Raw genomic sequence first — 24,990 nt, 5'->3', positions numbered from 1 at the left:
TACTGTGTGTGCGTCTTATTCCTGCATTAAGGCCAATGAGGTTGGAGTATATTCGCATCACTGGATCCTTTATGAATTCATCTTCAGTCTAATTTTTAAGTCGATGCATGAACATGCAAAGTGACAACAAAACATGCCTCTGCTGCTCCGCGTTGACAGCCAGCAGTCAGTCACAGAACTGTTAAAAAAATGCAGGTGTTCTCTGGGGAAATAATAACAGCCTTCTGGTGCCGACAGCGATTCACAAATCTCCCAACAACTCATACATGTATATTCAAAGCAGCGCAGATCGTCAGCTCAGATTTTTACTGTCTTTTTGGCTGAGTTATTGTGTTGGTAGGCAGCATTTTCCCCCACCGTTGCAGTCGTCCCAGCAGGTGATGCTTTCCTTCCAGACTTAATGGGGAGTTTCCATTTGAAGTCTGTTCTTTTTATGGCTTTGCAGCTAAAAGTGCAGGTTTTTTTATTAAGTGGCGCCGAAGGCCACATATTAAACAAAGAAAAAGGTGGAGACAAGATGATGGTGGAGAACTATTGGCCAGGAGATAATGTTTCAGGGGGTCGGACGTGGAGATCTGTATTTAAACCACTCGGCCCTGTTGGTGCAGCGAAGACCGCTTCCTGACACGGGTGAGTAAAACATCGTGGGGTGATCCCTCTTAGCCACTGAAAGTGATGACTAATATTACAAAAAAATTGCCTGTAATTCAGTTTTTGTGTCATTCAACTTTATCTCCTGCAGCTGCTGTTTTATTTCTTACTGACCAATGTGTATTTAGAATCAAAGTAACAACCTTGAGATGTGTAGATGTTCCTGTCATACTTTAATACAATACAGCTCGAGGGGAAAGGCTGCACTTTAAAAATGTGGAAACTAAAATAGGCAAAGAGGTTACCTACATACATGTAAAATGTGTGGTTAGTGGTGTATAAGTAGAGTGAAATGTGTTTTTAAAAGATGACCATTTATATTATCAAATAGCATTGATTTAGTTTGAACTGTACTATTTTCCCGTAAATGATGCAACTCTATTATTGCCATGAAACACAGGAGTTCGCCATGATTTCTTCATTATGGATGTTGGGGGCACTCTGCTGTGTGGTGCTGCTCCCAGGTAAGTGCTGATTCTTTATTGTACAGCGACTTCAACAATAATCTGTCAAAAGTGAGATAATGAACACCCATCACGTGCTCCGTCTCCTCCTCCAGGCCTGCTGGAGGCCAAAACCTTTTTAAACACCATCAAGCAGGAAGGTAGGTGCCCCTCTTAAATAACTTCAGGCTTAGTTAAAGTAGCTGAAGAAGTTCTCCATCTTTTGAGGGACTGAGCTTCTTCTCCTCTGTTCACAGAGATGGTACCTGTCGGCAATGTCGGCATCGGCTCGGAAAAAGCAAACGGCTTTCTGAGTCACTCCAGATCGAAGCGTAACGCCGACCCCAGGTGGTACAGAGGAAACCCGGATTTCCAGTCTTACTACCGCTACTACAGCAGCATCGGACACACTGAGGGGGTAAGTACTCGCAGACAGAAGGTAAAGATACTTTGTGTACACTTTCCTAGTGACTCCTGTGAGAATCAAATGTCTCTGGGAGTAAAACCGCAAGAATAATTACACAAGCAGAACTGCATCCTCATTCTTGACAATCGATATCCACAACCAGACGACTGGGTCCCAGAATACTGAAATGCCTCGGATAGCTTTAAAAAAAAAAAAAGACGGAACATTAAAGTATTTCACTTCCTGAGGTGAAGCGAAAAACATTCCCACATCGCATGTAAATACATTTCTTTATGTGTTATTCACGATCCTACTGGATTCAAACCACGGAGATTCTCTTCACATCATCAGCATCATCTGGATAGTTAAACCCTGGACCACCACGACACGGCCCCAACGTGTTGCAGTGCAGACCCCACTTCCTTGAGATTTGGGTTATGGTTTAGCCTCAAATCATATCTTGTCATGTCGGTCCAAATGAATAAATAACATGTGATGTGTATGTTCTACGTTGATTTCTCTTTATTAAAGTCATTTTCTTTTCCCCTTTCCTCTCAGCTCTATGAGATTGACAAGTTGCGGATGCTCTACCAGCAGATGAGGTACCTGGAGGACACGTACGGCCCTGACGCGTCCTACTATCAGAACAAGCTGGGAATGCCGATGATCCCGTGCGACCCAGCCACAGACGAGACGTGCAAAATCCCTCCTCCATCACGGATGAAAGGGGTCCCAAAGCCCAGAGAGCCCCCAGCAACCCCTCCTCCTGCCCCCCCGGCCCCGGTCATTTCCCAGGCCGATGTTCTCTACCTGTGCAACAGGAAAGACCCCCTGTGTAAGCCCCACATCGTCTACCTGCCTACCGGCTCCGTGCCTGTGCTCTGCGACCCCCGCAACCACCCCCACTGCACCCCCCAGAAAGCTCCGGCTCCGGTCGTCATGCCCCAACTTCCTCCCCCTCCACCAATGAAGTCTGCCCCGCCTCCTCCTCCACCTCCACCCGTCTTCATCCAGAAGTCTCTCCCGCGCACCTTCAAGGGCATAGAGTACGACTGTGACCCCTACTGGGACCCTGATTGCCTGGTTGATCACCCACCCAGGCCCATGAAGGGGAAGACCATGGTGCCCCCGCCACCTCCACCCCCACCTGTGGTGGAGGAAAAGAAGGTGCAGCCGCCAGCTCCCCTTACTCCCATCAAGAAGAAGGGAAGCGTCTACCCGTACTACTACCCTCGGCCCTACGACCCCAGGGATGATCTGTACGACCCCGCCCGCTTCCAATACCCACAGCCCTCCGCCGCTGCAGATGAGCCTGCGGAGTCAGGCCACAGTCAGTAAAACATCCAGGGAGTGACGGAGGAAAGAGGTTGTCGCTTTAAAATGAAACAGACTTTAATTAAAAACAACAAGGTTGAACATTTTCATAGTTTGAGGAATTTTAACATCTGCAAATGTCATGGACTAGAGCTTGTACTAAAGGGTTGGAAAGTTGCATATTCAACATGTTTGCTTATCAAATTGACAACACTTAATGTATTGATGTATTTACCATCATCAAAAAAAACTGTTTTAGTCTTCACAGGCATGTTAATAATGAGATAATAAAGTTTCACCAAAGAATTTTTTTCATCGGTGAAGGACTAGTATTTTGACTCTGTATATAGTTTTTTCTTCAAGGTGCAGGAAGACGGAAAGGTATATAAATGTTTGCCACATGACACGTAGAAGCAGACTAGTAGGAAAAGTGCCAACTGGCAGGCTGGGGGTCTTTATGTCTGGTGCCGCTCTACATTTAATACCTATTAAAATGCTGACTCCTGTTAGACCCCCGACTGGAGCTACCCCCCCCCCCCCTTTCCTGTTGAGCATTTTTGTCCAGACCTCCAAAGGCAATCGAACAGCAGGAGGAACACAACAAAAGACGAGCTAACTGAAAACACTCCTGGCAATAAACCTGCAGCTGTACACGCGACTCCTTTCAGAGTGCAGCTCTGATGTTGTGTACAGTTACTAGAATGTCGACTCTAAAAAAAAGAGCGCTCACATTCCCATTAAAACACTCAGCGGACCCCTTAAAACATACAGAAACATGATGAACAGGGAAAAGTAGTATAATGTTCATGTACTAAGAAAGAGTTGAGCGATTTTTGTAATCAAGTGCTATTTGAAACTCTTGTGGTCAAAAAAACGAATATTGTTTTTCAAGTAATTGTAGGATTAGTTTTAGCGAACCAAAAATACCAACAAATCTAAAAGAACAAAATGGAGAAGAATAAACTGTCGTGCTTGTTTGTCTGTTTTGGCTTCCTGCCACCAAGAAGAGCCCTCTGCCCGTGTTTATCGTACAGGATATTGAACGTGCAGGTCTTGGTTTCAAGTTTCAAGTTTCAAGTTTTTATTGTCACATCCCCTTTTATACAAGTATAATCGGTTTGTGAAATTCTTATGTGCAAAACACCCGACAGCAGTAGCAGACTAAAAAAAGAATAAGAATGAGAATAAACTATACAATATCCACACAGAAAGAAGAAAGTATTAACAATATATATATATAAAAATGTAATAGAATATACATCATGACAATATATATATATAAAACAATGTAATAAAATATACACTTTTTTGAGACAATATATATATATATATGTATATACATACAATATATATATACAATATATATATATATAAAACAATGTAATAAAATATACACCATGGCCATAGATATTCACAGAATATGTTCTGGTGTATAGTGTTAATGAGGGTCTCAGTCCTTGTTCAGCAGCCTGATGGCCTGGTTCCGGTGCCTAAGGAGGCCGTGAGGGCCACGCCATCACATTGCTGCAGGGAGGAAGGAAAGGCACATTAAAAAAAGCATGCTTAAGGCAAATACAAAACCAGGGTGAGAATGTTCTAAAAACACTGATCATTACAGGCCTAATCTTTTCTTTTTAGATGTGCAGAGTCAACACTTTCAATGTAAGTAATTGAATAAACGTCCAAGCATTACAGGGGGAAAGACCTGTATTGTTCCTCTGTGCCAAAGACCTCATCTGTTGTCCAACAACTATTAACATCAACAAACCACACAGCCGCATTCTGGGTGGCCTGCAGGCATTTTAAAGGAAGAGTAAAGTGTTTGGAGTCAAAGCGATATAGAACAGCTAAAGGCGCGTACAAGCATCTCGAGTTGAAACGACAGAAATCATTTTTAATTGACAGTATTCAATAACAGTCACAGGATGGACATTTCCTTTAAAGTTCAAGAGGTCATGAAAAATTGGGCAAAAAGGAATTCTGCCTGTTTTGAAGTCAGCCATCTTCTTTTAAGAATTAATTAAATACCTTTTGTTGAGTTTAACGTTATTTTTTCCAATTGTTTTGTGTGTAGATGCTCTTTGTATCTCTGTGGGTTGGACCTTGGAAGCTTCGTTCATTATGTTGATGTTCGAATACATGTGTTGACTTTTTTACTAAGATATACTATGAATATAATATCACTAATGAAATATTCACGTTTGAGTTTTTCAAGTCTTGTTTTAAACCTTTTTGGTTGATGTCATATTTTTCCATTCTTCATGACATTTTACTACATACTATTAGTATGATATTTGTCATGACATTTTACTACATACTATCCTGTGATTCTTACAACATACTATATGTATACATATACATTTATATACATATATACACATACATACATTTATATATACAGGACTGTCTCAGAAAATTAGAATATTGTGATAAAGTTCTTTATTTTCTGTAATGCAATTAAAAAAACAAAAATGTCATGCATTCTGGATTCATTACAAATCAACTGAAATATTGCAAGCCTTTTATTCTTTTAATATTGCTGATTATGGATTACAGCTTAAGAAAACTCAAATATCCTATCTCTAAATATTAGAATATCATGAAAAAGTATACTAGTAGGGTATTAAACAAATCACTTGAATCGTCTAATTAACTCGAAACACCTGCAAGGGTTTCCTGAGCCTTGACAAACACTCAGCTGTTATAAATCTTTTTTTTTACTTGGTCTGAGGAAATATTCAAATTTTATGAGATAGGATTTTAGAGTTTTCTTAAGCTGTAAGCCATAATCAGCAATATTAAAAGAATAAAAGGCTTGCAATATTTCAGTTGATTTGTAATGAATCCAGAATGCATGACATTTTTGTTTTTTTAATTGCATTACAGAAAATAAAGAACTTTATCACAATATTCTAATTTTCTGAGACAGTCCTGTATGCACATACATTTATATATATATACATATATACATATTACATATATATAAATTATATATATAGACATAGTGACCTTTTATTTGTGCATTTGTATGACATTTTTTTTACTAAATTCTTGATGGCATAAGATACTTGTTCGGGCATTTTATGACATACTTTATGAAGTCTTGCTGCCGACGCCCACTTCATGTGTTTAAAGCTCCTTGGAGTGTTTTAATTTGCACGCTGTGTGGAATGTACATCTGTTTTGGCATTGCTCATCTTCTTCATGTCGGACCAGCTGGGTTCCGGGTCGCTTTTTGTTTGAGAACAAGGACATTTTTTTATTTGACTTCTTTCCCATTATTTTCATGGTATATTACGACATTCTTAACATATGTTTGCAATACTAAGCATTTGTTATTCAATAAATGGCAAACTACACTTGATATATTATTCCATGTTTTAATATTTTTTTCATGACATACTATACAATCTTAGAAAGAAGAGGAGTCAAAGTCCAATGAAAAAAATCAGCAGATCATTTATTACATACAGCAACATGAAACAATAAAACAAACGGGGTAAAATATAACGTTCATGTATAGTGGATTAATTTCTGTGCGTAACCAAGAAAGGGGTTTAGCGATTTTGTACATATCTCTTTTAGATTTGTGTAATGAAGTGCTTTTTCAATACACTTGTGGTTGAAAACAGTAAACTTATTTGAAAAGTTACTGCAGGATTTGTTTTCGCTAACCAAAGAATACAAACATGTCCAAAGAGAACAAAAAAGAAACTGCAGTGCATGTTCGTCTCTCTGCCGGCTCAGAAGAAGAGTCCTCTCATCCTCCGGCCGATTCCCTGTCTGTCGTACAGGACGTTGAACTTGTTGATGAACTGGTTCATACTGTTGCAGGTCTTGGTGATGGTGCCCAAGTAGGCCATGAGGCCCACGTCATTACATTGCTGCAGGGGGGGGGGGGGGAAGAAAGGCAGTTTTAGAGATCATTTGATAGGACGGCTGCAAATAAGGAAATTTCCTTTTATAAATCCAAAATCAACTTGGAATTGACCTTCACATCTCAGATGCTGCAAATGCTCACCAGCACCAAAGAAAGGCATTGATCCGCAGCTGAAAATGGCCCCCAATAAATGCAATATCTACTCCTGTCTGAGTGTCATTTGCTAAATACAGTGCCCTGCTGTTTTAGAGAATTTAGTCAAATAAAAATGCATATAGAATCTAAGTTATGTGCTCCCATTCCTATACCACTGAGGATCTGAACTGTGGCCACTAAAACAGACATGGACCATCTATATAATTTATAATAAACCAATCACTGTATTGATGTCTCCTCCTGTCTGTGTGTTGTTTTGATTTTGTACAATAGGAGTGTTTAAAAATAATAATCATCATAGTCAAGCAAATAAACCATACATTTGTGTCCAGAATGAATGTGCTTAGGGTTCAGAGCCACAGACGGACTGGGGAGGTGAATGTTTTTAGAGAGGGACAAAGCTTGTTTCAGCCTTTTCTCTGGATTCTTTGAGAAGACGGTCAGCCTTATGCTTTGGCACTTTTATGAAAACCCCAACATGCATTATGGTGTAAAACAATGTTGTCCGTTAAGGTACACAAAGCTTGCTTACATCATAGAAGTCAGTTTTGAATTTTATGGTACTGAGGACGGGCAATCTGTGGCACAGGGCGTTGGCTTCTCGGAGGATCTCGTGGTTAAATGGCACCTCTCCTGCGGTACAGAAAAAACAAAACAAGTTAAAGCACGGTTTATTACGTTTTATTCAAGACGGTGTCAAACAGTTGTTTGTAATTATGGAGGTGTGTGAGTGTAAAAGGGAGGAAAGGGGACATCTCATCTGAGAACAGCTGCTTTCCTGATTTATCTTTCACATTTCTTTGCTCTCAAAGCCTCAATTAAAAGACCCCGCCGTCCTCTCACCTGATTCCACGGCTTTGACGTACTCTAGAATTATCTTCACCCGGCTGTGGAGCATCTTTATCGCACTGTGCTGCGCTATAAGGTGTTCAGCAACTAACAGAGAAAACAAAGAGAATACTGGAGTTAAGACAGAATACATATCGTCTGGCTGTCGTCACATCTTTAAGAAAAAATATTAATACTTTTTGTTTGAATAATCGATGAATTAATTGTTTGTGTTTTGTTTAATTGATTTTATACGAGACTTCGACATATAAACATGAAATCAATATGCGGCAGCAATCCCAAACACATCTGTAATTCTAATGACTAATGTGGAAAGGATAAGAGAGAATTATTAAATTTAATTCTTTTTACTTTTCCCACATTGACATCAGAGTTTAATATTTTTCCTCTGGTCAATATTAACTCTGTATTTTATTTAGGTCTACCCAATATCTCAATTAGATACCAGCTGATACAGTATAAGGCAAAAAATGCATTGAAGCATATCAGCTCATTTACTCCCAGATGAATCACACAACACCTTAAACTCCTAAATACCATCAGAAATGAGTCCTTTGTGAACCAGGGATCATGTTAGTAAACACAGTCCACAGTCCATTCAAACTAATGTTCTGCTGCTCTACCCAGGCTGTCTTTGTAATCTTTAAATTTGAATAGTCTCTTCATATTCTGTTCACGAATATAAAGCGCAAAGTAGTCAGAACATTGCTGCTGAAATTGTGCGGAATAAATCCGAAATGCAATGGCTTTTTAATTTGGATCTATCGTAAATCTGAGATAAGAGCTGAGATAACATCTTTTATGAGTCATGGGTTAAATAAACAATGTTTATAAAACAGGGCATCTCAGCTGTGTGTTTAACCTGTAAAAAGCTAAGAACATAGACTCTTACCTGTGGAGTTTTCTCCCGTGCCCGTGGCCGTCATTCGAGCTACGTGGTCGACCCCGATTCTCTCCGCTTCTTCTGTGGCCAGAGTGTACGTCAGCTCAGCAAACAACATGGTAGCCTAAAAAAAGAAAAGAAAAGAACATTCAAAATAAAACATTTAATGGCAATCTGGCTCACTGCTGCGGGAAAGGATATGTAAATGAGGATGAGAAATATGAAGATTACCTCGCCATTGATGATGTCAATCACAGATTCATAAACGCTAACGGGAAGCTGGAGGGAGAAGGAAAGGACACATTATTTAAAGCCACTGGGTCTAAATACACAATCGGGGTGTTTTTTTCCATTTTTTAAGTGAAAATGCAGAGGAACTCACATCCGTATGCTTGGTCATTGGATTGAGTTTGAGGAAGAGAGGACTCTCAATAATTTCACACACCTGGCAGAGAATAAGTAAAGTAAGTAAGAAGTTGTAGGGCACACAATCTGAAAAACTATCAGCCTTTAAGATGATTTCACTTGTATTAACAACAACAAAATAAAAGCCTAAATCGCCTTGGAAAATAAACATGGCATTGTGCGTTCCTGTGAGTTATTGTGTTGGAATGTATTAAACACAACACCTATCTTGGTTGAACATGAATCAATAACACAAAACATCAACATCTCTGCAATATGTATGCTTGGTAAAGTAAAAGTCTTAGCTCAGGTATCTGACCAATCGAGGTGAATGCAGGACAACCTGGATTTTAAATTGCGTTGTGCGGTTGCCACTGACTCAGTGAGTGAGGATCCGACTGTACATATCGCCCCTTTAAATTTGGCATACCTGCTTGTGAATGTGGATGTCTGATTCTTCAGGGGGGCCGCCTGTGGTGTACCAGCCTAAGAACTCCATCTCTTTAAAGACCTGTTTAACTGAGAGACAAACGGAAATATTTAAGAAAAAACTACAGCGAGCAAATCATTTTTTTTAATCAATAACTGAATCTAATGTTTCCCCTGTGATGCAATCTCTCACTGATGTTTCTTTAAAAGGATTTGGGGGGTGAGGGTGACACATTTTATACATTCCAGCAAGTTCCCTCTGGACTGTTACAGTAAACAATGAACTTGTCAAAGCAGAAACACAACATGTATGTATTTATTGGTATTTTGGCACTACAGGAGCCGTGACCTAAAACAGTATCTGCCAGACAATTGTCGTCTGAAATGGTTGAGAAGATCATGTCTTATAGGCATCCACTATTCCAATAATCACACATGGACACACGGAAACACAACACATTTTAGGAATTGTTCTCAAAAGGAGGTTGGTTTTTCTAAAACGATTAATTAAGTCACTTTCTGACACACAAGCAGGGCTCAGAAGGAGAGTACGTTTTCTTCCGGAAGCTTACACCGACAGCCTGCCAGGGAATCGCTGGCTGCGCTGCATTTCATAAAACTGTCATAAAAGGTGAAACGTATGAGACAGAATAGAGCGGTATTCTTGCTCTTAACAAATACAAACCACTAACATTGCTCCTCCTTGGTGTAGTAGTACTCTTTGTCAATATGCACTCTGTCATCGACGGTCTGAGACAGCAACTCAAAGGAGTTCATCACCTCGATGTTTCTTCCCTCCTGCTTCCCGATCAGGGCGCCGATCACTGAACAGGAGAAATAAACAATAATAGATTTTAAAACTTCTTAATGACACTCAGTTACATAACAAAACAGCTGAACATTAAACCAAATATACATTACACTACTGTGTACGAGACATATTTTTCCCAAAACATACCCTGCATTGGTCGTCCCTCTTGTGAGCGGATGCGGATCCAGTGGTCGGATATGTTGAGGATAACCAGAGGGTGCAAGGCCACAGAGACGCTTCCGGTGACCCCTGCGGCCATAACACTGGGGCTGGCTATAGTCATACGGAGGAACACAATAGGTGGGCTTTACTATTGGGTTATTGATTGAACAAAAACTTAAAGATGAAATGAATTAAAGTTATTGTTGCAAACGCCAACCACAAACATTTGCCAATATAACAAGTAGGGATTCAGTGATGCGTGTTTGAATGTGCTCTTATTGGGAGGATCACCTGAACCAGAGACCAGTGAGACCACACTGCATACTTTGATGGTTTCAAGGATACAAATAGTCTGATAACTATTAATTAGATGAAGCCTAACTGCACCACGATTGTTCAATTGTCAAACACGCAACATGTTTGACTTTTAGTTTCAAAAAACTCAAATGGTATAATACAATGATATATTTACACATTTTCTGACATACTATATGACATATGTTTGGCATACTTTAGGATTCTCTAAGTTTTTTTCTATTGCATTTTTATAGACATCTTGTATGACCCCTGCCTATTTTGACGCCCCATGTTGCCAGATATGAAACCAATTGGCACACAAACGCAGCGTCTTGCAGCCACAGAAGCAAGCAAAACGACCTGGATCAACTGACATGCTGTTGTATTCTCCCCGACCTATGAAGCCTCCGCATCTTAAAAACGACACGACCAGAGACGTGATCAACAGTACACGCAAGTATTGGCGATGCACATAAAAGATAGAGACGGCTTCGGGCCCGGAAGGACTTTAAGACAAATGCAGAGTTGGCTAATTTTCTTCTGCAAAGATAAGCATTGAGCATCGGTTAAGGTTACAAAACCTTAATTTATCATAACTAGTGGAGACACTTTGAAGATTTCTAACCGACTCTGTGTCAACACAGTGTGGGCAGATGTGTTATACATTGTTTATTTAACCGCCTATTAATGTGTGTCATTAGCTGCTTAGTTGACAACAGCTCTACCTGCTCACGTATACTAGTTGTGCTTTGGGACACAATACAATATGATTTTGGCCGCGCCTCATACATAAGAGTTTCTGACTTGTAGCTTATGATATACTGGTTAACATATTTTAATAGAGGGTAAGGAACAGTAGAGGTCAAGAAAGACTAGGGAGGGAGATACAGATAGAAATCAATGCCCTATCTGAGTCACGTTTCTATTCTTAGAGTGATATTGTTGCAAGTCTCTTACATTTTGTATAAACATTAATTTGCAATTGTTTTGTTCACAATTTGCTCATTTTAGATACAGTTCCATTTTCACCGGTTTTGTCTGTGTATAAAAGGTATTTTGGTGATTCTTTCATACACATGGAAAGGAGACTTGACAAAAATATGTACTGTACGTATAGACTTCTTTGGCTCAGTAAATCTTAATATCGGAAAATACAAATATTGAACGAAAGAGATCACATGGACAGCTGACAAGCCCTAATTAAAAGATCGGATTGTTGTCAAAACTAATGAATGTTAAGTCTGCCTGAGCTGACATAGTTAAATTCATATAACTGATTTTAACACCTGGAGGAAATCACTACTATGCATAATAAAATAATGACTCAAATATCAAACGTGATGAATTTGTTGACAGCTTTACAGCAAAGCCGTGTACGTTACGTTAACCCGCTAGTCAGCAAGCTCGCGTCATGCCACCTTTAGCACCACTGATACATTACTTACAGTCATCCACAACACTAATGTACGACACATGCGGCAGTCTGCACACAGTTTCATGTTAATATCAGGCAGAAAATGTGAGATAAGCGAGAAATACTAGCCTGCCCCATCCACTTCCATTCCTCCACCATTGCTGGTCGCCATCTTGTCCGGTAAACCGCGCAGGCGCAGTAAGCTGTTCACCTAACGAACGTTAGGTGGCAATATAGCTTAATCAGTATGATTTGAAATAAGCTTTACCAGATAATTACTGTCATAAATCCAACTTGCGTTTAAAGAAGGAAATACTGAATTTAACCGGGAAACGTTATGTTGAGCATAAAGAAGCATACTTGTATTTAAGCGACAAACTGCCGCTCGGTACTACAATCAATGGCCATCGGTTTCCTGGGGAATTTTTATGACGGCGCAACCCCTGTGCGTCGAGATATCAGTCCGTGTCCATGGTTGAAATAGTTTTGTTGACAAAATGGATGAATTTAAAGCCTATAACCTGGACTACTTTCCAGAAAACATTTTAATTGACGTGTTGTCGTATTTGAGCGTACGAGAGCTCGTTAGAGCTGGAAGGTAAGGGTGAAGTTAACTTTACCGACAGTATTTCACCAGCTTTTCGTCTTCTGAAATGTAACTGAGTTCCAGTTTTGTCTTTGCCGTGGCTCGCGTCAAATGATGAAGTTATTTATTGTGTTTTACGGTGTCATTTAGAGTGTCTAAGAGATGGAAACGGCTCGTGAAAGACCAAAGGCTGTGGAGGTTTGTCGATCTGACTGCATGGAAAGGGGTAAGGAGGATACTGGCGATTTAGCGTCAACCCGTTTCTTTTAATGTATCGCTCCATACAGTGTAGTACTTATTTTATTTTTGGGAACATAGCCGCCTCATGCAGCCCGCTCAACACATATTATTTCTGACAAATGAAAATCACATGTAGCCTGCCATTAACAATTGAACTAATAGCAATAACTTTACCACTTTATTTGGCGACGAAGAAGAAAGAGTCGTAGGTCAACTTTCTGTCTTTGAAAACCAAAAGCCCTGAACATGGTGTCATCAGAAACTCAGAATAAAACGTTGAAAGGATCCTTCATATCATGCAAGACTCATACATAACTTCTCTCTGTGTGTCTACATCTTCATTTGACTACTCGATATAAGAAAAACGTGTATGTGATCCACCACCTATGACTGAATCTTTAGCATTTGAAATCAGGCACTGTGCATATATTTACCTACATATTATTTGTTTTCTATGTCATCTTAGGTTTAAAAAACAAACATTTTAATTTGCATCATGTTGATCCGTATGTATTTCCTTTTCAGTTTTTTTAATGCATTATGTGAAGCACTTAATTATTCTTTGTGTATAAATTGTGCTCCACGAATAAACTTGTCTTGCCATAATCCACTGTTGAAGTAAATGCTATTACATATGGGTTCTGTATGTCTGTACAATTGACATAAACTGTCTCCCTTTGGCCTACCATCCCCCACCCTCAACACATACATGACTGTCCATTGTTTGTTAGGTGACGTCCCGCATACTTTGGTTCCTGCTGCGTCAGTACCTGGGTTGTGGACTAAGATGCCTACGGTTGCGTGGTTTGCTGCTTTCTGCCAGAGGTGGCACCTTTCTCTCAGAGTCTTGGCTCAAAGCTTTGTCCACAAAGTGCCCTCGTCTGAGTAAACTCTATCTTTTGCACGCAGACTTGCGAAGCCTTCCCAGTTACCAGCTCCTACCCACGTCTTTGCAGGTGCTGGAGCTGCATGGCTGTGAGCTGCCTCGTGAATTTTTCAACCAGACTCCCAATTCACCTGCTCGTTCCCAAGAAAGAGCAGAAGCCACATCCAGTGTTGGTACTCAAACGCAAGGAATACATCGAAAAGGGCATGGCTCTCCATTAGGGATTGGTATTACGAGGCTAGTCCTTAACAATGTGCCCTCTTTCACGGACCAGCATCTGCAAAGTCTGACATCATGGGAGAGGCTCAGTCGATTAGAGCTGCGTGACACATTTCGTGTCACTGCTAATGGGCTCAGGAACTGTGCTGCCAAGGACGGCGCTTGTGGGCTGGAAGGCCTTTCCAGACTCAAGTTTCTGGAAATAGGCATCACTGGACGGCAAGGTTACCAGTTACAGATGGCCTCTCTCGGGCTCGGTTCAGGATGGATCGGACTGGAGGAACTGAGCCTGGGGGGTAAAGAGGTTGGACCAGGCTTGCTCTGTGCCAGCCGCCTGAAGGATCTGAAGGGCCTGTGCCTCTGGGCCTGCACGCTCAGCGAGATGCAGATAGTGCGTAGCTGCAGGATGCTCCGTGGGCTCAGCCAGATGGAGTTTTTGGATGTGACCTTCCAGCCTAGGCAGTGTCCACCAGTGGTGGAGGGGGAGGGTGGTGGTAGTGGAGAGGAGCAGGACAATGAGGAAGCTGCAGGTGTTGATAACGGCAATGATGAGAACACACGAGACATGAACGATCCCATTCCAAGTTTGCGTCGCTCTCTGGCTGTCCTGCTGCCATCTTGCACACTAGTTTTCACCAACTGCTCTGTTCAGATCAGTGCAGACTAAATGAGGTCTTACGTAGTGTTCTGAAGAAAATTAAAGACTTTTTATTATTGTAATTATACACAGCCCACATGGTTACAAGATATCAGAGATTCTTCTGAGCCAGCTTCAGATGTGAATCAGATATTCAGACCTTCAAGTCAACAACATGTTTTTAAATCACATATAATGGAGAAATTGGAGTGAACTCTAATGAAATAAGCCACCTTGACCGCTTTTTCCTTGTTCGCCTTTTCTGGCTTTTAGGAAAAATGTCCTCAATGTTATTTATATTCCGCCAACCTAAACAGTCAGAGCAGGAAATGTGTTTTCAACAGTGCTCTTAAATATGTTTCGCTTCTCAAAAAAGCTTAATGTTACTTGAGTTTTGACGGGATATTTAAAAACATATCTTCAACCTTGACTAAAAGCCTACTTTTAATGGTGCTATATATTGTGTTATAGTAAATTGTTACTCCTTTTTATGGATGAAATAACCAGGCAAGATGTCTATTGGCTATTTCAGCAAATGCAAAATACTATAATACAAAATGAAGGTATTTCATAAAAAATCGAGTCACAAAGCAATCTTGCTCTTGGATTTGCAACATTGCCTCAGATGTTACATATTAAAGTTAGACCTACAACATGACAGACGGTTTGAAAAGATCTCTGAATCTACACAAATTCATATTGTCTCACGGTTTCTATTTCAACCTTATGATTGATCAGTGGGCAGTATCGCGTCAAAATTTGTTGCTTATACAGAAACAAAAATTAACAAATTTTTCAACGTACTATTTAAAACTGTCACAATAAAAATAAACTAACGGTCACAGCTAGACTGTGAAGACACAAGCAGGTTTCAGTTGTAAAGGTAGAGAACTGAAGCATGCTGCTGGCAATGATGCACCTTTTTCCTGTTCCTTCACTCCTTTTTTGTATTTTGTGCAATGTTCAGAAAATATGTATCTGTTTACAAGCAGGTGCTTGACTTTGGTGTTTCTTAAAAATAGCACAGCATATTTCAATTCATCTGTCAATTGACAATTCTTACTTACATTGTAGTTGGAAATGTCTTGTTTATTGTATTAATTACACGGAATATCTGTGTCATTGATGTGAATTGTATTGCAGCAAGCCAACCATTATAATTGTAGCCTTCTTAATAATTATAAAGGAGTTTTGAATAAACCTATTTTGAACAAAAACAACTTAATGTTTCATTTGACTTTTTTGTTGTATCGTATATAAATTGAATCGTCCTATTAAAAAAAGTATTTAAAGATCTGTTTTGACATCTTTACGCTGATTGGCCAAGACTCGACACGTCCCATCAAAGATGTTTTATTGCGAAGATCACCACATCACATTTTCTCCGCGTCTCACTGCAATCTCTCCCCCCCCCCAACACAAACTGATCTACACGATTCACGGAGATGACCTATTTTGCTTTAAAAACGGCGAATTTCGCCGAAAGGTGACACGTTTGCAGGTATGAATAAAAGTTATTGAGGGAAATTACAGATCAAGAAAAGACAACTTTTTATAAATGAAGTTGTTTGTGGTCCTTTTGTTGATCAGACCTACAACGAACATATATGTTAACCAGATGGGGAATCAGAAAATAAATCTGATCTAAAACTTAAATTTAATCTGTGATCCGTCTTCCCTCTGGTATGAAACTCGAGCGTTCAGTCCGATCAGCTGCAGCATCCAATCAAATAACTGATGACCTATAAGGGGGCGTGTCGCTCCGTACACAGACCGAGGAAACGACAATTAAGAGACTGTACAGTGTACACAGAGGAGGAAAGGGTTGAGGGCGGGTTAACATCTGACTTCCGTGTTGTACACCAATCACACGCTTCCTCTTCCAACAATTCTGACTAATAGGAGCCTCTTGTGTGCAGCATTCCGACCAATCGTGTTCGTGAAGGGCAGCTTTTTGAAAACGTTGGCGGCAGACGACGTTCAAAATAGTAGCGCTGGGCTTTCTTTACTAAAAACGTGATACTACACTTCTTCACAACGATGCAGGTAATGTTCTTTGTTTTACCGTGTTAGAGAGAAACAAGACCGGGTAACAGACGAGTTCAACGGACGATTCGTTTAAATTATATTGTTCGAATGGAAAACTGATTTAAGCTAACCAAGGTAGCAAACGTTTGCTACCTTTCTAAGCTATCGTAGGGTGATGTCACGTCATAACAAGCGGTATATAACATGCGTACACAAAGTATATACACTGTAAAGTGTTCTTTAATCCGAAGTAACAAGCAAAGTCGTAGGTCGTCCACGCTTGGGGCATTGGTGCCAACGGTAACCGACCCAAACAGTGGCCTTGTGAAGCTAACTCTTAAATGGAGTGACGTGAACCTCTTGAGCCAAATGCAGTTCACTGGATCCACAGGAAAAGCGTTTAATTGTCGTCGCGTTTGTCGTTGAAAGCGTTAACGGTGTGTTCCTTTGTGTTATTGTTGTGGAGTGTGACGACTCTTACTATTTTGTGCAATTTGGGAAAAACATCAGAACAATGTGTGACACCACAAATAAATCCCCAAATGGCTTTTTGATAAACATAAGATGTTATTCTGAGCAACTACGTACAGTTGAGGTGAAAGTCACAAGGAAACTATTGGGAGTGATAATCTGTCCAAAAAGAAAAATTAAACTCCGCCTCCTGTGGCGACTTTTCAGCATTAATTAGTGAAAACTTACTTTAAAATGTAGCTCTGTGAACATTTTTTTAAGCATTGTCTAAGATAACAAACACAACTTGGCAGATAAACATAAGTCTAACCTTCAAGAAAAGACACAAAAGCTCGATTGTATGTTAATTGTATGTATTTCTTCACAGAATAAGGAAAATTATGAGCCCAGGGGTATCCAGCGATCGGTAAGATGTAATAATTGTAAAAAAGTTTAATGGATTTTCTAGCTGCGTTAAAGCAACATTTGATTACCAGCTATTTTACTATGACTGACAAATTAGACTTCTAGTATTGGCAGATATGGGTAACAAACTAAATTGCTCATTATTATTTGCTGGAAAAAAACACATAATACATTTCTAAATCTGTGTTTGCTTCTGAATAGCAATTGGCAACCCCAAGCATGGTGGCAGGCCCACAGCGTGTTCAGGTGAAGCCACGACCAGAAATGGAAAAAAATGCCATCACAGGTAATATTATCCCTCCTTGCATAGAGACGGCAGTTGAACACAGCAATACATGTGCCTGCTTTGATTGTATTATCATTTTCAGGGGGAGAATGTGTTGGCTCATCCTCCAGTGCTGCCTCAAAGTAAGTCTTATTAATTTGTTCTCCTCGAGTTGTGTATTGGTTGTCACTGTCAGTTCTGTTTTTTGTTATGCCTTTATAGAGGTAGGCATTGAATGTAATCTTGTCCACGTTCAGACTGTCAATTGATTATCAAAAAAAGCTTCAAATGTTTATCGTCTTATTTTTTTCAATCGATTCTGAATTCATTTTTATACACGTCAATGAATAATGTAAGAATATCGATCTTTGTACTCCATCAGGAAAATCTCCATCGATGACTTTGACATCGGTCGGCCACTAGGGAAGGGCAAATTTGGTAATGTCTACCTTGCCAGGGTGAAGCAGCTGGATGCCATTGTCGCGCTGAAGGTGTTGTTCAAGTCCCAGATGGAGAAGGAGGGTGTCGAGCATCAACTCAGGAGGGAGATTGAGATTCAGGCACATCTCAAGTAAGTCTCTTGAAAACCTTTTAACTTAGAATTATATGTAGGTTAGCTGTGCTTTGAGCGACATGGAAACAATAATACATTTCACTGTATTGCTGCATGTTCCAAAAACCTCTGTTTTTGCATTTAGTTTTTAAAAATGTATATCTAATCAGTATGATACTAGAATAATGCATTCATTAAATGTCTATGTACTTAACTTGCTCAAATAGGAATTTTGATCGCATCCTATTACTTTCACTTCGTTTTGGAAACAGTCTAAAGGCTCCCTACAAAATAATCTCTTTTCTCTCCAGACACCCCAACATTCTGCGCTTCTACAATTATTTCCATGACCGAAAGAGGGTCTTTCTGGTGCTTGAGTACGCCCCACGCGGTGAAATGTACAAGGAGCTCCAGAGATGTGGAAGATTTGACGACCAGCGTACTGCGACAGTAAGAGCTCCTTCGGCTTTCAAAAGATAACTTTTTATTCGTGCCATTATTGTTTCAGTCAATTAACCTTGAATAATTGGAATAGATATCAGCAAATACTCACTTTATCCTGTGTTTAAACACCAGTTTGATGGCTGGAATTAATTATATCTACAATCTTGTTTGAATATATAGAACAATTTGTATCATTTTAAAGTCTTGTGATCCAATGACAACCTCTCGTTATATTTCTAGTACATGGAGGAGATATCTGATGCTCTGATTTATTGCCATGAGAAGAAAGTCATTCATCGGGACATCAAGCCAGAGAATCTGCTCCTCGGCTATCGCGGAGAGCTGAAAATTGCAGATTTTGGTTGGTCCGTCCATGCACCGTCTCTAAGGTGAAGAACTGACGTGCCATTAAGGCTCCGTGAGACTGTCACGTGAATATACTGGTCGCTGCCTCTCTGCTTGCCCTGCTCACCTCTTTGTTCTGTACCCATCCAGACGTCGTACATTGTGCGGGACGCTGGACTACCTCCCTCCAGAGATGATTGAGGGCCACACCCACAGTGAGAAGGTGGACCTGTGGTGCATCGGGGTCCTCTGCTTCGAGTGCTTGCAAGGCAACCCACCTTTTGAAACTGCCAGCCATGCAGACACATACAAAAGAATAACGAAGGTTGGTGTTTGATTTCTGTTGGCTCATTTCCAGTTGGGCTAAAATCTTGTTAGTGTATACAAAACAATTGTGGTCACTATTGATGGAAGTGTGGCTTTTTAGTAAGTGTCATGTATGTGCCGGATGTCCTTCGTTGTGCAGCAAGTCTTCATATTTTCTCTGATTTTAGGAAACCTTTCCAAAAAATGTTTTAATCTGAATAGCATCATTATGCATAAAACACTGCAATAACATAAAAAAAGAAAGAGAAAAAAACACTTGATGACTCAATCTAAAGGAATATACATTTTAAGATAACTTCATGGTTTTACATCCCGAATGAGTTTAAGCACAACCACATTGTGCCTTTACATCTCTCCAACAACTAGCATTAAATATTGTTCTGACTGTCTTTAATCTTGATTAATGTCATAGTTTCTCCTACACAGGTCATTATTCACATTTCATTAATAAATAATATCTTACTGTTTGCAGGTGGATTTGAAGTTCCCCACAAACATCTCAGATGGTGCACGGGACCTGATCACCAAGCTGCTACGCCACAGCCCTGTCGATCGGCTCTCACTACAGAGCGTCATTGATCACCCGTGGGTGCGCAACAACTCCCGCCGAGTCCTACCCCCCATCTGCCCTGCCAAGAAATGCTGAGCTCCTGCCTGCCTCCCACTGAGGGGTGTTTTATCTGTCTTTCACAACAGACTTTGGGCCAGCATATTTTTGGTTTCACTGCAATGGGCTTCAAACTGCCATTCTGGGACATTTTTATGATGCGTATAAATGCGTACCCATTTTTATATTGTACAGTGTGATGTCCTTATCTATATCTAGTATGTTGTCTAGAGGTGTTTTGTGTTTTTATTGCCATTTCTTCTGACACTTTTTGTTGTTGCTAATGGACACAGCTCTATTGTGAATTTCTGTATCTGACGGTGTTACCAAAGTACTACTGTTGGACTGATTTAATGCTGTCTGTTCTTAAATAGTTTAAGTTGAGATGATTCAGGGTTGTAGTCGAAAGCATTTTTTTATTTTCCCTCATGCTCTACTTTAAATTTCTAATAAATATTATAAAGTCATTTGTGATCATTTAATGAATATCCAATTGGGTAAATGTTGTTGCAAACGATATAACATTAGAGTAGGATACCTGCAGCAATAACGTTGGTTTAATTATGTCAGGGACATCTAACTAAAACTAGTGTTGGTGTCTCCTTTTTTTTTTTTAAAGTGCGGTTAAAACCTGTGCAGAGTTGTTGATTCAAAACAGTTTAGTGCCGTATTTAATATTGTATATTCTATCATCAATGAGGGAAGACTAATAGTCTTATTGCCATTTTATGACAATTGCTCATATACTGTAAGTGTACTTATCCAGGATCCTTTCCCATTGTGCTGTTGACAACTGGCTTGGACGACCCTGGCCTTGCCTGGAAATCACGCTAAAAAGGTCTCCTCATATTATATATACAAACATACAAATCTAAAGTACCGTCTCAATTCAATTCAGTTTATTTGTATAGCCCAATTTCACAAATTACAAATTTGTCTCGGAGTGCTTTACAATCTGTACACAGACATCCCTGCCCCAAAACCTCACATCGGACCAGGAAAAACTCCCAAATAACCCTTCAGGGGGAAAAAAAGGGAAGAAACCTGCAGGAGAGAACAGAGGAGGATCCCTCTCCTAGGATGGACAGATGCAAGAGATGTAATGTGTACAGAAGGACAGATTTAGAGTTAAAATACATTCAATGAATATGACAGTATGAATAGTTCATAGTAGGCATATTCCACGATGGAGACCTCCACGATCCATCAGGCAGATGGCGGTGGGGAGGAGGAGTGGGCGGAGTCTCAACAGTGGGCGGAGTCTCAACAGGACAGTGGCGTAGTCAGGAGCAGGAATTCCACAACCCAGACCTCGATGATCCATCAGGCAGATAGGATCTATGCCGTCTCATAGGGTCCGATGACCCCATGAGACGTGAAGTCAAAAGGACTCCGGGGAGAAAGCAGAGTTAGTAACGTGTGATTGAGAGATGAAAATTCATCCTTAAGGAGAGAAAAAAGAGGAGATAGGTACTCAGTGCATCCTAAAACGTCCCCCAGCAGCTATAGGCCTATAGCAGCATATCAAGGGGCTGGACCAGGGCAAACCTGATTCAGCCCTAACTATAAGCTCTGTCAAAGAGGAAGGTCTTAAGTCTACTCTTAAACGAGGTGACTGTGTCTGCCTCCCGGACTGAAATTGGAAGCTGGTTCCATAAAAGAGGAGCTTGATAACTAAAGGCTCTGGCTCTCATTCTACTTTTTAAGACTCTAGGAACTACAAGTAGTCCCGTAAAGTAAAAGTCTTAGCTCAGGTATCTGACCAATCGAGGTGAATGCAGGACAACCTGGATTTTAAATTGCGTTGTGCGGTTGCCACTGACTCAGTGAGTGAGGATCTGACTGTACATATCGCCCCTTTAAATTTGGCATACCTGCTTGTGAATGTGGATGTCTGATGCTTCAGGGGGGCCGCCTGTGGTGTACCAGCCTAAGAACTCCATCTCTTTAAAGACCTGTTTAACTGAGAGACAAACGGAAATATTTAAGAAAAAACTACAATGAGCAAATCATTTTTTTTCATCAATAACCGAATCTAATGTTTCCCCTGTGATGCAATCTCTCACTGATGTTTCTTTAAAAGGATTTGGGGGGTGAGGGCGACACATTTTATACATTCCAGCAAGTTCCCTCTGGACTGTTACAGTAAACAATGAACTTGTCAAAGCAGAAACACAACATGTATGTATTTATAGGTATTTTGGCACTACAGGAGCCGTGACCTAAAACAGTATCTGCCAGACAATTGTTGTCTGAAATGGTTGAGAAGATCATGTCTTATAGGCATCCACTATTCCAATAATCACACATGGACACACGGAAACACAACACATTTTAGGAATTGTTCTCAAAAGGAGGTTGGTTTTTCTAAAACGATTAATTAAATCACTTTCTGACACACAAGCAGGGCTCAGAAGGAGAGTACGTTTTCTTCCGGAAGCTTACACCGACAGCCTGCCAGGGAATCGCTGGCTGCGCTGCATTTCATAAAACTGTCATAAAAGGTGAAACGTATGAGACAGAATAGAGCGGTATTCTTGCTCTTAACAAATACAAACCACTAACATTGTTCCTCCTTGGTGTAGTAGTACTCTTTGTCAATATGCACTCTGTCATCGACGGTCTGAGACAGCAACTCAAAGGAGTTCATCACCTCGATGTTTCTTCCCTCCTGCTTCCCGATAAGGGCGCCGATCACTGAGCAGGAGAAATAAACAAAAATATATAATAAAACTTCTTAATTGCACTCAGTTACATAACAAAACAGCTGAACATTAAACCAAATATACATTACACTACTGTGTACAAGACATATTTTTCCCAACACATACCCTGCATTGGTCGTCCCTCTTGAGAGCGGATGCGGATCCAGTGGTCGGATATGTTGAGGATAACCAGAGGGTGCAAGGCCACAGAGACGCTTCCGGTGACCCCTGCGGCCATAACACTGGGGCTGGCTATAGTCATACGGAGGAACACAATAGGTGGGCTTTACTATTGGGTTATTGATTGAACAAAAACTTAAAGATGAAATGAATTAAAGTTATTGTTGCAAACGCCAACCACAAACATTTGCCAATATAACAAGTAGGGATTCAGTGATGCGTGTTTGAATGTGCTCTTATTGGGAGGATCACCTGAACCAGAGACCAGTGAGACCACACTGCATACTTTGATGGTTTCAAGGATACAAATAGTCTGATAACTATTAATTAGATGAAGCCTAACTGCACCACGATTGTTCAATTGTCAAACACGCAACATGTTTGACTTTTAGTATCAAAAAAACTCAAATGGTATAATACAATGATATATTTTATTTCCTTTAATTACACATTTTCTGACATACTATATGACATATGTTTGGCATACTTTAGGATTCTCTACGTTTTTTTCTATTGCATTTTTATAGACATCTTGTATGACCCCTGCCTATTTTGACGCCCCATGTTGCCAGATATGAAACCAATTGGCACACAAACGCAGCGTCTTGCAGCCACAGAAGCAAGCAAAACGACCTGGATCAACTGACATGCTGTTGTATTCTCCCCGACCTATGAAGCCTCCGCATCTTAAAAACGACACGACCAGAGACGTGATCAACAGTACACACAAGTATTGGCGATGCACATAAAAGATGGAGACGGCTTCGGGCCCGGAAGGACTTTAAGACAAATGCAGAGTTGTCTAATTTTCTCCTGCAAAGATAAGAATATACACTTTTATTAATCCCCATGGGGAAATTAGTTCTCTGCATTTAACCCATCCTTAGTTATTAAGGAGCAGTGGGCTGCGGTGAAGCGCCCGGGAAGCAGCTGGGGGTTCAGTGCCTTGCTCAAGGACACTTCGACTTGCAACTAATGGGGAGAGCGGGGATCGAACCCACGACCTTGCGGTTGCAGGACGGCCCTCTTACCCCACTGAGATAAAGCCGCCCCAAATAAGCATTGAGCATCGGTTAAGGTTACAAAACCTTAATTTATCATAACTAGTGGAGACACTTTGAAGATTTCTAACCGACTCTGTGTCAACACAGTGTGGGCAGATGTGTTCTACATTGTTTATTTAACCGCCTATTAATGTGTGTCATTAGCTGCTTAGTTGACAACAGCTCTACCTGCTCACGTATACTAGTTGTGCTTTGGGACACAATACAATATGATTTTGGCCGTAACAAATTTTTCAACGTACTATTTAAAACTGTCACAATAAAAATAAACTAACGGTCACAGCTAGACTGTGAAGACACAAGCAGGTTTCAGTTTTAAAGGTAGAGAACTGAAGCATGCTGCTGGCAATGATGCACCTTTTTCCTGTTCCTTCACTCCTTTTTTGTATTTTGTGCAATGTTCAGAAAATATGTATCTGTTTACAAGCAGGTGCTTGTCTTTGGTGTTTCTTAAAAATAGCACAGCATATTTCAATTCATCTGTCAATTGACAATTCTTACTTACATTGTAGTTGGAAATGTCTTGTTTATTGTATTAATTACACGGAATATCTGTGTCATTGATGTGAATTGTATTGCAGCAAGCCAACCATTATAATTGTAGCCTTCTTAATAATTATAAAGGAGTTTTGAATAAACCTATTTTGAACAAAAACAACTTAATGTTTCATTTGTCTTTTTTGTTGTATTGTATATAAATTGAATCGTCCTATTAAAAAAAGTATTTAAAGATCTGTTTTGACATCTTTACGCTGATTGGCCAAGACTCGACACGTCCCATCAAAGATGTTTTATTGCGAAGATCACCACATCACATTTTCTCCGCGTCTCACTGCAATCTCTCCCCCACCAACACAAACTGATCTACACGATTCACGGAGATGACCTATTTTGCTTTAAAAACGGCGAATTTCGCCGAAAGGTGACA

The 24,990-nt window shown here is 40.2% G+C and overlaps 4 protein-coding genes across 5 annotated transcripts; 3 read left to right on the top strand and 1 right to left on the bottom strand.

Annotated features, from left to right (window-relative positions):
• The first annotated feature begins 1,035 nt into the window (after positions 1 to 1,035).
• and3 (actinodin3) lies at positions 1,036 to 3,057 on the top strand. The gene is made up of 4 exons (XM_056439996.1): positions 1,036 to 1,115; positions 1,211 to 1,255; positions 1,352 to 1,512; positions 2,059 to 3,057. Exons 1-4 carry the CDS (start codon positions 1,061 to 1,063, stop codon positions 2,836 to 2,838), a joined length of 1,041 nt encoding a protein of 346 aa, XP_056295971.1. The 5' UTR covers positions 1,036 to 1,060; the 3' UTR covers positions 2,839 to 3,057.
• Positions 3,058 to 6,180: 3,123 nt separating this feature from the next.
• Positions 6,181 to 23,791, bottom strand: cops6 (COP9 signalosome subunit 6). 2 transcript variants are annotated; one of them, XM_056439091.1, is made up of 9 exons: positions 22,945 to 23,791; positions 22,679 to 22,810; positions 21,988 to 22,076; positions 8,965 to 9,027; positions 8,814 to 8,861; positions 8,592 to 8,706; positions 7,694 to 7,786; positions 7,383 to 7,483; positions 6,181 to 6,698 (listed from the first exon to the last, which is right to left on the bottom strand). In XM_056439091.1, the coding sequence occupies exons 1-9, from the start codon at positions 23,078 to 23,080 to the stop codon at positions 6,558 to 6,560; spliced, it is 918 nt and encodes a 305-aa protein (XP_056295066.1). In that variant the 5' UTR covers positions 23,081 to 23,791; the 3' UTR covers positions 6,181 to 6,557. The 2 variants fall into 2 exon arrangements, with proteins under 2 accessions (XP_056295066.1, XP_056295065.1); XM_056439090.1 differs by lacking the exons at positions 21,988 to 22,076; positions 22,679 to 22,810; positions 22,945 to 23,791 and adding exons at positions 9,418 to 9,506; positions 10,109 to 10,240; positions 10,375 to 12,242.
• Positions 12,571 to 15,888, top strand: LOC130209439 (F-box/LRR-repeat protein 12-like). The gene is made up of 3 exons (XM_056439088.1): positions 12,571 to 12,698; positions 12,837 to 12,912; positions 13,658 to 15,888. Exons 1-3 carry the CDS (start codon positions 12,598 to 12,600, stop codon positions 14,696 to 14,698), a joined length of 1,218 nt encoding a protein of 405 aa, XP_056295063.1. The 5' UTR covers positions 12,571 to 12,597; the 3' UTR covers positions 14,699 to 15,888.
• LOC130209440 (aurora kinase B-like) lies at positions 16,490 to 20,580 on the top strand. Its single transcript, XM_056439089.1, has 9 exons — positions 16,490 to 16,714; positions 17,535 to 17,573; positions 17,774 to 17,858; positions 17,941 to 17,980; positions 18,220 to 18,408; positions 18,702 to 18,840; positions 19,075 to 19,223; positions 19,330 to 19,504; positions 19,979 to 20,580. Exons 1-9 carry the CDS (start codon positions 16,709 to 16,711, stop codon positions 20,150 to 20,152), a joined length of 996 nt encoding a protein of 331 aa, XP_056295064.1. The 5' UTR covers positions 16,490 to 16,708; the 3' UTR covers positions 20,153 to 20,580.
• Positions 23,792 to 24,990: the final 1,199 nt, after the last annotated feature.

This window comes from Pseudoliparis swirei, chromosome 19 (genome assembly GCF_029220125.1).
Source record: "Pseudoliparis swirei isolate HS2019 ecotype Mariana Trench chromosome 19, NWPU_hadal_v1, whole genome shotgun sequence".
Taxonomy (NCBI): Eukaryota; Metazoa; Chordata; class Actinopteri; order Perciformes; family Liparidae; genus Pseudoliparis; species Pseudoliparis swirei.
Note: the sequence above shows the minus strand (reverse complement) of the source record. Positions and strands in the feature narration are given on the sequence as shown.

Excerpts from the sequence above, each read along its gene's own strand:
- and3 (XM_056439996.1), top strand. The coding sequence starts at position 1,061 with ATGATTTCTTCATTATGGATGTTGGGGGCACTCTGCTGTGTGGTGCTG. Across the intron at positions 1,116-1,210 it reads CTGTGTGGTGCTGCTCCCAG|GCCTGCTGGAGGCCAAAACC; the intron begins GTAAGTGCTGAT and ends CTCCTCCTCCAG. Across the intron at positions 1,256-1,351 it reads AAACACCATCAAGCAGGAAG|AGATGGTACCTGTCGGCAAT; the intron begins GTAGGTGCCCCT and ends CTCTGTTCACAG.
- LOC130209439 (XM_056439088.1), top strand. The coding sequence starts at position 12,598 with ATGGATGAATTTAAAGCCTATAACCTGGACTACTTTCCAGAAAACATT. Across the intron at positions 12,699-12,836 it reads GAGCTCGTTAGAGCTGGAAG|AGTGTCTAAGAGATGGAAAC; the intron begins GTAAGGGTGAAG and ends GGTGTCATTTAG. Across the intron at positions 12,913-13,657 it reads ATCTGACTGCATGGAAAGGG|GTGACGTCCCGCATACTTTG; the intron begins GTAAGGAGGATA and ends ATTGTTTGTTAG.
- LOC130209440 (XM_056439089.1), top strand. Across the intron at positions 18,841-19,074 it reads ACGACCAGCGTACTGCGACA|TACATGGAGGAGATATCTGA; the intron begins GTAAGAGCTCCT and ends TTATATTTCTAG. Across the intron at positions 19,505-19,978 it reads CATACAAAAGAATAACGAAG|GTGGATTTGAAGTTCCCCAC; the intron begins GTTGGTGTTTGA and ends TACTGTTTGCAG.
- cops6 (XM_056439091.1), bottom strand. The coding sequence starts at position 23,080 with ATGACTATAGCCAGCCCCAGTGTTATGGCCGCAGGGGTCACCGGAAGC. Across the intron at positions 8,707-8,813 it reads TTGACATCATCAATGGCGAG|GCTACCATGTTGTTTGCTGA; the intron begins GTAATCTTCATA and ends TTCTTTTTTTAG. Across the intron at positions 7,484-7,693 it reads CGTCAAAGCCGTGGAATCAG|GAGAGGTGCCATTTAACCAC; the intron begins GTGAGAGGACGG and ends TCTGTACCGCAG.